Raw genomic sequence first — 13,468 nt, 5'->3', positions numbered from 1 at the left:
CCATGCGTCCTGATCTTGGTCACCCTGGCTCATGGTGGTGTGAGCTGGGGAGTGAGATGGAGTTTGTGCTGGTGAAACGTTAATCACGGGCGGAGGAGAGGGTGGTGGTGTAATTCTTTTAACCACTTTTGGTTGTGGTGCTTGTTCCGTCTGGAACTCCAACCTTCTCTTTCTCCTAATGGGGGGAAGGGTGCTTATTTTTCCTGTCCCCTGCTGAATGAAGATACGCTTTTGCGTATGGTCCACATCAGTTGCTTGTAGCTCTTCCTCAAACCTATGCTTTTGCATTTGGGAGGTTAGCGAGTGCTCTTCTGTATAAGAGCCTGAAGCTGGGTCGCTTGCAGTTTGTTTCGGCGTTGAAACTTTGTCTGCGTGTTTTTTCGGCTCCGAGGTGACTTTTTTCCTTTTCGGGGCCGAAACCTCTCGGCGTCGATCTGTTTCGGTGCCGCTGTCTCGGCGTCGAGCCGTGTCCACACCGGTATCTCGGTGTCGAGGCTTGTCTCCAGCACTTTCTCGGTCCCGAGAAGGCTGCGTGCCGGTGTCTCGACCGGAGTCGGACGATCTCGGCACTGTTTTGGCCTTTTTCGGTGCCGACGGTCGGTCACCGAATTTATGGGTCGAGCCATGGCCTGGTGGCAGTGGCGTCCCCTGGGCCTTGTAAATGTTTCTCTGTGTGTTTTTCGACGTCTTACTCACGGTTCGTGTATCGTCGAATCCTTCGGAGTCTGAGTCTTGGATCGAGAAGGTACCTTCTTCTTCCTGTTCCTCGAACTCCCGTTGGGCTGTCGGTGCGGACGCCATTTGAAGTCTTCTGGCTCGACGGTCTCGGAGTGTTTTTCGGGACCGGAACGCACGACAGGCCTCGCAGGTGTCTTCGCTGTGCTCAGGTGACAGGCACAGGTTGCAGACCAAGTGTTGGTCTGTGTAGGGGTATTTATTGTGGCATTTGGGGCAGAAACGAAACGGGGTCCGTTCCATCGGCGTTCTTCAGCACGCGGTCGGGCCGACCAGGCCCCGACGGAGGATCGAAAAACTACCCCGAAGGGCACCGGAGCTCTTCGATCTTCGATGCGGTGTGGAATCTAAGTACGCCGATCCCGAACGCAACAATACCGACGAAAATCTTCCGAAATTAGCTAATTTTCCGTTCCGAAACTCGGAGCGACAGGAACACGTCCGAACCCGATGGCGGAAAAAAAACAATCGAAGATGGAGTCGACGCCCATGCGCAATGGAGACAAAAGGAGGAGTCACTCGGTCCCGTGACTCGAAAGACTTCTTCGAAGAAAAACAACTTGTAACACTCCGGCCCAACACCAGATGGCGAGCTATTGCAGAACATGCGTATCTACAGCGACAGATGCCATCGAACCTACAATTACAGTTAATGTGGCTTGGAATTTAGGATTACAATGACAAACTGTGCTTCCATCTGAAACTGAATGCCATGCTGCATCCAAATTGAGTATAATTAAGATGTTTGCAAAAATAAACAGTATGTTTTTCTACCAGAGAAACAAATGCATTACAAAACTGACCTCAGAATGATTTATTCTCTCATTCTTTTCAGTGAAGTGAGCATGCGCATAGCTCCAGGTATTCTTACAGACTAGACACATGCATTAAAAAGTCTATCAGTCATCCAGTCACTGGCAATCAACCAACGATTTCAGTGTAACTTGACAGGCTACTTAGGTGGCACTATCTACAGATACTTGTAGGTTCCTGACTTCTAAAGGAATAGTTAGTAAATAATGAAAATCCATCAAACATGCAATGCTGGAGAACTGTTTACTGCAAGCCATTCTTAAGAGATTATTCAAGAGGCTATTCAACGGTTATAAGGGAATTCAAAATGATACATGACTTTTCATAGAATATTCCCGGAGAAGAATACGACACAGAATTAGACTTCGAGATGTCTGACCCTATTCCACCACCTGGCCCTCCCAAACCAAGAAGTGTACTTACCCTCCGTCCATGACTCATGGATAGAAGCTTTCTGTCTAAACTTCTCAGCCAAGTGGTCCAATCTCTCCAGTCTTCTAATCTCATACAGAAGCCACTCTTCATGACCCTTCTCTGCCTGTTCGAGATGCTGCCAGCAGCCATTAATGTCCTGGCAAATTTAAGTTGACAGTACAGTCAGAAATTGATATAACCCCATGTAAAGACTTTAAATAACAGTATATGCTGCAAACATCACAATCGTTTAGAAAACATCAGCAAGACTCTGCTCGCCCCTTTACATAAATAACAGCAGCTGACATCTCGCTGTCTAAAAAAAGATATCCAGTTGCAATCCTACTCTTTTCCCTATGGAAAATAATACCAACTTATAAAAAATAACCCTTTATTTGTAGGATGTCCAGCTTCATGACAGAGTAGAACGTCCTTTACTCGTAGTCCTTTGCCGCAATATTACATATAGTCTGAATTCATGAACAGTTTAAAATCTCTGAGCATGTGTGCAATCCAAGGTTGTTTTTTTTTATAAATGTGCATGTTTTTAGTTGAGTTTCATTTTCAAGACAAACATGCAACCTTGAAGCAAGACATTCTGCGTAACCTGTACCATTTTTAAAAAGTTTCTCAAACTGAGCTGTTGAGTTCTTGGCATGAGGTCAGTCAATCAACTTGCAGTCTCACAATTACTTACTGCAGTGCCCTGGCTGAGGCACCAAGCTGGTGATAAATGCACCATCTACCTTGCTCCCAAATTAATTCACTGCAATATGGGACAGTAGTCATAGTAGCTTGTGGATGACATCAACAATAAACAAAGGAGCCAGTTTTAGCAAAATAGGTTTCACAAGCCAGTTAGTAATCCATTTGTATCACACAACAGCTGCCAGACCAAATATTTCCGGTACGGGGCAGTCAATTTAAAATCTTGGAGTTTGAGAACGAAGCCAATTACATTTTAAGTCCGTTAATGTTTTTATGTTGGCAAACTGGTCTGAAATTTTCAGGAGTGTTCAGGAAAAACATACATAAAACGACTGGTTTAAAACTCAATGTGCACATAGGACACGGGCTTGTTTGCACATGCCTAATTACGTGCAATCCCCCTTAACTTTCCCTCTGTGTATTTTCAACTAGATCCTCTGCACACGAGGTATCTCTAGACCACCTTCAAGAATCAATAAAGGTGAAATATCAGTTTTTTTGTACTAGCTGTGCAAATTTGTCAAGTAATAACAAGCTAATCACAAAGTCGCTTATGACAAAAGTAAAAGGCAAACTGAACTATATAAAATGACAAATAAGGCAGTAACTTTTGACCTTTCATGAAGCTTGTTTTGTACTCACTAATGAAAAGCTGTGGGAAGTAACTGGCTTTATTTCCAGCATTGAATGTGTCTTGCTCTTACAGAATAATAGTCAAAATAATGTATTCAGTTTCTGGGAAGACATGTAGGTCTTACATTCAGTACTGAGTCCAATGCCGACAAAAGAACATGTTACCTTTCTACTTGTAGAGTTTTAGATTCACATGTAGATATTACATGACAGGCAGAAATCAAATAGCTTATGTTTCATAGTCCAACTCTCAGCACTCCCCACCTGACCCCCTACCCCCTTTCACTAATATATGAAAACCCTCTTTACACTGCCGTAATTGTAAGATTTTCTAAGATACCAAAAGACGGTAGGCAGAGATCTACTCTGATTCAACCTAACACTAAAGTGATCTCATAAATTCTCAACCACAAAAAAACGCTGCTCTTGTGGAATATCATGTAAGGCTCACTACAGCTCAGGCCCAGACCTCTGTAAATCAGTCTGCAGGCATAATCGCTAATGAATCACTGTTCCTTAACAGAAGCTGCAGGCAGACCTAGTGTAGGGGTGAACATGAAGGGCAAATAGACACAAAAACGTGAGACTCAAGTTCCACATTTATAGTGCTCCAGCTAAAAAAAAAAAAAAAAAAAAAAACACTAAGTAGGAGATAAAATCTGACCCTAGCCATTCAGAGACCGAAAAGAAACCACAGTCATCAAGAGCAAACTGTACAAAAGGATGAGAGCTCAAAACTGCCTAAGAATACAGAGATCAGAATCCTGTTTCTCTCACAGTTCAAGGAATTGGCAATCAATGTTAATTTTAAAATCTGAGGAGGAGTCAACACCCTACATTATACAACTAATTTCCAAACAATAGGAGGCAAACGTCACAGGTTTCTAAATGGAAACGGAACCATTAATTAGTTTTGTTACATCCCAAATAGAATATCCTGCACAAACAGAACTTGAAAGCAAGGGAGGAATACCAGAAATGTATGTCTGCCCGTTTCACATACTAGAATGTGTACATTAAATTTATACTGTTTTCACTGTGGTTGTTTACCAACAGAGAGCAATGCCTTGCACATAGCCTTCTTTTAGAGAAGAAATATCAGCCTGCGTTGAGTTTTAGAATTGCGAGTTGCACATTTCCAAAAACATGCGGCGTTCAATTAATGTATTTTACTGGCCTTTCCCCGTAGTAGCAAAAGGATAAAATATCAACTATTATGCTCAAAAGAAGCGGAAACTCGAATGCATTTAGCCACTGCAGCAACAACATCCAAAAGGGTGCTTTGATATGTAAATAAGTAGTGCCTATGGAATACAGAATTGTGCTAAATTATCTAAGAAATGGTCGATAGGTATGAGATACCTCTTATCTTTGAAGTCCTTAATGTAGCAATGAATGAGGTTGCCATACTGAAGAATGTCTAGGATGCTGTCCTACTGCAGAATATATTAAATTACAAGGAATGTCACCTTTGTACAGTAAATGCTTCAAATGTTTGTAATGTATTAAACTATTGAGGGATACCTTATTTGGACAGGGCATTTTTCTACCAGGGTATGTCGTAATTGAGACAGACAAAACCACATTCAACTGATAAATGAGATACATCTTCTAATGACCTTTCCAAAATCAGACTGTTTGCGAATACTTTGCTTCTTGTCAAGAACGGATTTCCGCAACATCTGTCTACTTACCGAGACCATCTTCCCCTCAGATGGCATGAAGGCTGGCCTATTGCTAAGTCGCAGTTTAGTCTGCAAGGTATTGAAGTTGATTTCTAGCTGGCATTTTTCCTGGACTTTTGGGGGTTTCTGAACTCGACGATAATCCCGGAAATCCTCCAATTTCTGCTGCATCTCATGCATTGTCTTCTCTGGAACACGGTCTTCGAGCCAGGGAATTGTACGGCGAATCCATTCTAGCAACTGCAGAGACACAAAAGATTAAGATCATGTAACCCAGAAAGGAATAGGCAACTACTAGACTGGCGCAAGCGCCATTGTGCAGGCAGCGCAAGGCATTAAATGTTGAAAACAAGAAGTTCACGAATCCTGCACCATGGGATAACCGGGGCAGATGTAACAGTCAAATATGCATGATAAAACAGACATACACTGGTAGGTGAATATTCACTTTTCAGGATTGAAAAGCTAGGATCAAATCTTATATTCAATTCATTGCACAGCAAACCAGAAATGCTAGCTTACTCACATCGCTGGCAAGCTTCTCATAATCCTCCATCAGGTGTTCATTCTCCTGGTTCACAGCCAACACTTTACAGATTCTGTTAGCAGCAGTCTCAGCCTAAGAAGTAAAAAAAAGAGCCCATAAACATTGAAATGAAACTGAATTAAATGATGCTTAATATGCCCAAAGCGTAAAGGAAAGGTGCAATATAATTAAACACTTTCATACACAAGCATGTACACACATTTCTAGAGCCCCAAAAATTGATAGCCAGGATGCCAATTAGAAAAATAAGAGATAGCCCACTATAATTTATCTATGGCTATCCATCCAGAACAGAAAATCCCTAGCCACAAGTTCAGTGAAAAAAGCATGGACTTATTTTTTTGGGGGGTAAATATTTACCAATGTACACCAAGGACAGCCTGATAATGTTTGCTTGTCGACTACTATGCACTACAAAAGATCAAGCTATGATGCAGAGCACTTTGGAAGGATGGCAAACTCCCTTTTCATTGTCATTAAGTGATTCGCTATAACTCGGTAGGGTGCAGAGGCTTAGCGTAATGTATCCAGGAGGACACAACCATGGTTAGGAAGAACAATAGCCCTGTACATGTCTTGCCCTCCAAACTGGAATTAAACATATCCAATGTTACAATCTCCAGTACTGAACGTTTTTAAAAGCGCCACATGCTATGAACAAGAACAGCAAGCACTTCTGACCCAGGAAGGTAAAATGCTGAAGAGTGGTCTTCAAACGAATAAATGCTACTGATGTCTCTGTGCTAATACCTACACCCACACAGCAATGTGTCAAGAACAGGGTTCTAGGTTTTCATTTGGCACTTGGGTGCTGTACTGACATTAGGCTGCAGTACCTTTCCTGCTGCTCATAAAAAAGAGGACTGTTGGTTTGGAGGTAACAGTTTTATAAATGCCAAAGTCCATCTGGCAATTTGTCTGTAGAGAGGCTGTACTTTTAAGAACTACAAACAACAAGTAACTTGGCGATCTATGAAATTTTTTAATACTTATATATTAATCAAATTGACTCCAAAACGAGATATCATGGAGCTTCTGAGTCGGTGGACAGCGGGATCCAAGCAGAGTACTGTCAGAAAGAAGGACAAATAAAGGGAGTCTATATCAGCAAATTGAACAAATATGACCTCAATTGTTTTTTGGACTTGAAGGCTGGCTTGAGATCCCATCTGTAGCAGCACTGAATTCTAAGCTTTTGGTGTGATTACTGAGAGTTATCACACATGAGCCAGTCAGAACTGGTCTGAGTATGGATAGTGAGCAGGAATTGTGGCTAGCAAACAGAATGCTCCTTAAGGATTAGAGTAGTTCATAAACCTTTAAAAGTCTCCAATAACGTGATTTGTTCTGGGCGCCAGACAAGTCCACCAGCCATGGAAGAGGTACATGACCAACAACTAGTAGTTTGATTTTTCCACGTCATCTGGACACAAAGAATCGTGTGCAGGGTGGATGAGAAGACCACAAATCAGGAGTGGAACCTTTAATAGTTGAAATTCTCCTTTCAGAATGTGTCCAAGTCTGGAAAGTCTTGCTTCTATTACTTGGCAAGAAAATTAAGTCTTACTAGCTGGTAATAAAAGCTTGAATGTGTCTGCCACAAGAAGTGATCTAAATCTCAAAAAGACCATTACAAGGTACAGTTAAGTGGACGGAGCTGCAAGTAGACAACTTGACACGGACTGGCCAAGAGCCAAAAGGCTGCCCAGGAGAAGGAAGGAAGACATCTGGGGTTGCATTATCAAAAGTGCCCCAGGCACAACAGGCGTGCTGCTATTAAAGAAGGGTCGTAAACACTTATTTGGTCTCTTCTGTAATACAGATTGCACCAGTGTAATCTCTATTGGACATTCTTTCATTATCAGAGCGGCATGGCCCAAAACAAATGATGAAACACTTTGGTGCGAAGAGAAAGATACTTTTAGGAGGCAGTCTCTGTAAAACCAAGCAGGCACAGAGGCAAAAATGCCTCTAGGTGGCCTCAGAGATGCAGCACTACAGGGGGTGTGTATGTTTGCAAGACTTCTGCTCTGTGGAATCCACTCAGAGCGAGCAGTAAGGGAATTCATTTTCAATGGTCGTGATAGGATGCTAGTGGGATACAGCAGGAGTACCAGAAGAGGATCTCACAAAGGAGGAGATTCAACTGGCCCTCACACAACAGCAGTCAGGGAAAACCCCGGGCCCCAATGGACTCCAGCTGGAATTTCTTTGAAAATGGCAGTGAGATAGTGGCACCACTATATAACACGTTCACAGAGGCCCACCTGAAGGGCACTCTCCCCTCCGATATGGAAATTGTGAAGATGGTACTCCTGCCCAAGGCCGATCTCGCTCCTCAATGTAGATACGAAGATCCAAGAAAAGGTCTTGCGGAATTGGTTGAGGAGCGTAATACAGTACCTGGTACATGTCCCACGGACAAAGTTTAACCTACAACACCTATATAATACTATGGCAGTGGCGAGAGGCCTGATGGAGCCACGGACTATTACCTTCCTACATGAGGACAAAGCATTTGATTCCGTGGAATGGCCCTTTCAGTTGGAGATCCTCAGAAAAATGGTCTTCGGGCCCAAACTCATGCAATGGGTACAGTTATTATACATAAAATACACAAACTTCAGGGCCTTCGTCAAGGCAGGAGTGCTATTGCAAACACTCCCAATTTGATGGCCCGCAAGGAAAGACTGCCCCCTCCCTCCCCTTCCATCACCAATGCTATTCACACTGGCGACAGAGGAGCTGGCTGAATTCAGAAGAGTAGATATCCAGATGTGGGGTTGGAGATGAGAACCTACAGGGGAAGAGAGGATCCCCCCGCTACCACCTCTTCCCCCTTTCTGGGGAACTTACTATAGAAGAGTTCCTCCTAGAGACACTACTGGTAGAAGGCCATATGACCACCAAAGCAATTTGGCTAACCTATGGCACACATTAATGAGAAATGCAGAGGGAGAGTTGAGCAAACTAAAGGAACCTTAGCAGGAAGACGTAGGGGGTACAGATGACTGGAAGGGTGATTTAAGATTCCCTAAAGAAGTGGCGATATAGGCACGCTTTCCCCGACTCCAACTCAAAATACTACATAGAACATACTACATTAGAACACTGCTATACACAATAGGAAGGGCAAGGAATGATAAACCCCTGCGTGCACGTGGCCAGCAAGGATCCTTTTTCAATACAATATGGGACTGCCCAGCGCTGGCACATTTCTGGACAGGGATGCAGACCAGGCTGGAGGACGCAGTGGGCATGCAGACAGATGGGATGGGCAAGCGTCTGCAGCACTACTGTGAGTGTGGAGGGACTCCGATCACGTACCAGAAAATACCAGTAAATTATTATTTGCCAAAAGAGAAATTGTGCAAAAGTGGGGAAAGAGCAGACTGATCACAGGTGCAGGACTGCGAGACGGAAATGAAAAGGTGCCAAGCAATAGAAAAACTAGTATACGAGGGCAGAGGATGCGCCAAAATCTTTGGGGAAATCTGGAATAGCTGGGAGGTGGAGGAAGACTAGCCCGAATTGGGAGGAAGACAGAATGTCAACACTGGAGACCAATGGGGCGATTGAACGCTCCAAGGCCTGAAAAAAACTGCTAGAGGATGTAAACTTAACGTGAATGGCAGCCCAAAGTCTGGACCTGTAATCAGAGGGACAGAAGAGACACTAATAAATCAGGGTCAGGGAGGGCGAACGGGGGAGAGGAGGTGGGAGAGAGTGCACAGCTTAAGCGGGGTTTGTTTTTGATTTAACAGAATAGTAATGATTAGATTTCATGGTGAGCTGTACGGCTGCTGATCTTGTAATAAAGAAAAATACACAGCAGTAAAATGGAAAGAAAAATGACTTCTTTAAAGTGAACTTAAGGGATAAAATGTAAAAATAGTGGGGTGTTTTTATGTGCCAATTGGAGTACTGTGATAAGGTGGTACTCGAGGCAGGTTGCTGAAGTACTTAGTTCTGTGGCACTGGCTTAAACTTTTCCTGGTTACTCTTTTGTGGATTTGTGCTGCATGTGAGGTATGTTGCAACAAGCAGTTTTCTTTGCTAGCTAGTGACCCCTACAAAGATACACTTAATACCTCTTTCTCCAAGTTTACAATTTATGTTAGAAACATCCCATTTGGAATAGTTTGAAGTGTTTCAAAAACATTAGTTGTCACCAATTGTTGGTGACTGATGTCAGACAAGACTAGACTGTAAACATCAGTAATTTTGTTATTTTTCTTACAACCCTCCCCCACCCCCAAAGCTAAGGTTTTGTGCCGCTATCTTGCATTGATTATTATAAAATATCAAATTGCATAGCATTGGAATATACGATTATAATACCTACAAACAAAGGAAATGCCTGTAAGGAGACACCAGACCAAAGCAGTGGCAGAAAAAGAGGACACACAGTCAGTGTACCATTGAAGGGTGGCCCGTTAACAATGGGAAAGGATTTCTTCTGCGCTCCCCAAATATTCCCCTGCACTCCTATTTCAAATTAAGGCCAGGTTTTCGCCTGTACAGTGAAAGGCAAACCAGATGCTTCCAACCGCCAGTCCACCTTTCCCAACGTGGTGAACCCAGCACATGCACAAGTTGGCAGAAGCATGGCGGACAAAGCATTCATTGTGATAGAACACTATGATCAGGTCTCCGATCTGTACACCAATTTAAAGGAGTGCCATGGCACAGACCAGGAAAGTGTCCCTAGCTGCAATATGGGTCCTGGTAGGCAAGTGGTTCAAACGCCTTGACAGATCAAGAAGGGTGAGTTCTACATCTCCCCAGACAAATTCTGAGCAGTTACGTTGCTCCCACTAACCTTTTTTTTTTTTTTTTTAGCCCAAGAGGGGCTCAGACACTTTACATCTCAGAAATGTATCAGATTGTAAAATCAGTCTACTTCTAGATCGATGGTTAAACAGCACAGCTCGACACAGAGTGGATGCATTAATGTAATTCAAAGATGGGTGCTTTATGACTGTGCAATATACCTATTGTTTTTGAGTCCAGAGTATCACCAAATAAGACTAAAGTCAAAAAGTAATATGTAAGTATAAGACTGCTACGTAATCACAAAAGTTTCAGTGTGTAAGAAAAGTAAAATGTTAGTTACTCTGTAAGCATCTGTTCGTGGCATATAGTGCTGTATACTTCCACCATCTAGTGCTGCATCTGGATGAGTGCAGGTTGTTTTTCCTTTGAAGAAGTCTTTTGAGTCCAGAGTCAAAGTGAATCCTCCTCTTGGTGACAATGCACATGGGCATCGACTCACTTGTAAAATTGTTTTCCCACAGGCGGGTGAAAGTGGAGTGTGAGTAAGCATCAGTAAAATGATGTCTATGTAAAAGAAACCCTAGGAAGGAACTGCAACAGTCACAGTTGTCCGTGAAGGAGGGTGGGCGCATGTGAATCTACAGCACTACATACCACGAACAAATGCTTAAAGGGTAACTAACAATTTCCGCTCAGGCATGTGTGGTTGCAGATACACATGCTCTGCAGACTGTAAAGCTGTGCCCTCCAGAAAGCTGTGGCTAACATTGTGGGTGTTGCAGTTGTGTGACAAATGGTATATGTAGCACTGCCTGTCCTACATCTGCTTGTTGGCGTGCTAACACACCCACATAATAATATTTAGTGAAAGTTTGTGGCGCAGTCCATGTAGCTGCTTTACAAATTTCTGATATTGGGAAATTGCCCAGGAAAGCCATAGAGGCTCCTATACTGTGTGTGGAGTGTGCGCTAGGAGGTGTGGGCAAAGTTCTTTTAGCTTTAGCTTAACAGGTCTGAATGTATTCAATTATCCATCTCGAAATGCCAGTTTTATATATGGGCTTTCCTTTGCGGGCGAAAATGCAACAAAGTTGTTTGGTTTTAGGAAAGTCATTACTTCTGTCAATATAATACATTAAAGCTCTTTTTACATCTAGCGTATGAAGAACCCTTTCTGCAACTGAATCATGTTACAGAAATTCAATTGACTGGTTGAGGTGAAAAGTGGAAACCACCTTTGGAAGGAACTTTAGGTTAATTCGAAGGGCTACCTTATCTCTGTGTAGCTGGAAGAAAAGTTCTTCTAAGGTTAATGCCTGGAGCTCACTAGCACAACTAAGTGAAGTTATGGCCACCAAAAAAGCTATCTTCCAAGAGAGGAACTCGAGTGGGCAGTTATGCAATGTTTCAAATGGTGGGCGCACAAGTCTGGTAAGTCTAATGTTGAGGAGAAACTGTAGGTGGAATTACTCTTCTGAGGCCTTCCATAAATACCTTAACTGTTCTCTTGAACAAGGTTAAGTGCTGCTTGTTTTGTGTGTAGGCAGCCACTGCAGCTGAATGCAAGCATACTGAAGTGTAAGCTAGGCCACAGGTCTGCGAACGGAGAAGATAGCAAACAATGTTTTGAGCAGTTGCATTAAAAGGATTAATGTGTTCACTGCGGCAGTAGGAAACAAATCTTTTCCACATGGCTGCATAACACACTCTAGCTGTGGGACTACAAGCTTCTTTGAGTGTGGTCATACATTCAGGTGGGAGATTAAGGTAACAAAATTCTATGACCATAGGCGCCAAATCGCAAGGTTGAGTTCCTTTGGATTTGGATGCCTGATTTCTCCATGGTTCTGAGAGAGAAGGTCTGGGTTGAGAGGAAGCTTCTCATGGGGGAACTACAGAGAGTGCGAAGGGTGTGGTGAACCATGGTTGACGAGCCCACATGGGAGCTACTAGAATGAGGGTGAGAAAAATGTGCCTGTACCACAAATGGAATGGCAAATAGAACAAGAGGAAGAGGTGGAAAACCTTAGGCAAATATCCCTGACCAGGTTCATCCATACAGCATTGCCCCTGGATGGTGAGTGTGGGAACCTGGAGGTGAAGTTTGGGCATTTTTCATTGTCTGCTGTTGCAAACAGTCTCTCTATGGAAACCCTCACTTGTGGAAGTATGAGGGGAGGAATTGTGGGTGGAGTTCCCACTTGTGGACTTCTTGCTGAATCCTGCTGAGAAGGTCAGCAAAGTCATTGTCCGTCCCCGAGAGATGTTCTGCTAGCAGATGGATGAGGTGACGTATTGCCTAACATCAACTTGTCTTGAGATAGGCGGGATAACTGCAGAGAGTGTCCCTCGTCTGTTTCTGTAGTTAAAATATGGATGTCATGTTGTCAGTCCAAACCAAGACAACTTTGCCCAACAATTGAGTTAGGAACACTTTCAATACTAGGTGAACAGCTTGAAGCTCGAGGTAATTGATGTGGAGACCCTGGTGTTTGGTGTCCTAGAGATTAAGGGCCCGGAACTGTGAGATTCTGTAGGTGAGCACCACATCCTTTGAGGATTGTGTCTGTTGTGAGAATGATCTGGGAAACAGGGTTGAAGAATTACCACCCCCTTCATCAGTTTTGAGTGTTCCACCACTGCAGAGAGTGATGAGTGGGGCTGTAGGAAAGTGCCCTCATTCTTGGCATGGTTACCCCAATTTCTGCCTGTTATCAGTGTGTTTGACTGTGTTCTTTGGGATCCTGCTAACCAGGACCCCAGTGATTATGCTCTCTCCCTTCTAACTTGGGAACTCTACCTTTTTCCTCCCACAATTGGCATTCTGGTTTCCCCCATGTAAGTCCCTAATATATGGTACCTAGGTATCCAGGGCACTGGGGTCCCTATGGGGCGCAGCAGTGATTCTGCCACGTATAGGGAGCCCATGCAAAGGGTTCTGCAGGCCTGCCATTGCAGTCTGCGTGAAACGGGTGCATGCACCCAGAGGGCAGGGTTCAGCTGCCTGTGTGAGGACACCCCTGACCTAGCAGAGGTGCCCCCACAAACTCCAGGCCCATTTTTCTGGACTTTGTGAGTGTGGGGACGCCATTTTACTCATGTACTGGACATTGGTCACTACCCATGTCCAGCTACATAATGGTTACTCCAAACCCTG

General features: G+C 43.6%; 1 protein-coding gene across 2 annotated transcripts in view; it reads right to left on the bottom strand.

Moving 5' to 3' along the window:
• ACTN4 (actinin alpha 4) overlaps nucleotides 1-13,468 on the bottom strand; it is a 340,912-nt gene that overhangs the window by 169,856 nt on the left and 157,588 nt on the right. For both annotated transcript variants that reach the window (XM_069206884.1, XM_069206883.1), the window contains exons 9-11: nucleotides 5,515-5,607; nucleotides 4,998-5,228; nucleotides 1,972-2,119 (exon numbers count right to left, since the gene is read on the bottom strand). In XM_069206884.1, coding sequence (XP_069062985.1) covers nucleotides 1,972-2,119; nucleotides 4,998-5,228; nucleotides 5,515-5,607 — 472 coding nt within the window. The remainder of the gene's footprint in view (nucleotides 1-1,971; nucleotides 2,120-4,997; nucleotides 5,229-5,514; nucleotides 5,608-13,468) is intronic.

The sequence above is a fragment of the Pleurodeles waltl genome, chromosome 9 (assembly GCF_031143425.1).
Source record: "Pleurodeles waltl isolate 20211129_DDA chromosome 9, aPleWal1.hap1.20221129, whole genome shotgun sequence".
Taxonomy (NCBI): Eukaryota; Metazoa; Chordata; class Amphibia; order Caudata; family Salamandridae; genus Pleurodeles; species Pleurodeles waltl.
This window is presented reverse-complemented; position numbering and strand designations above follow the sequence as displayed.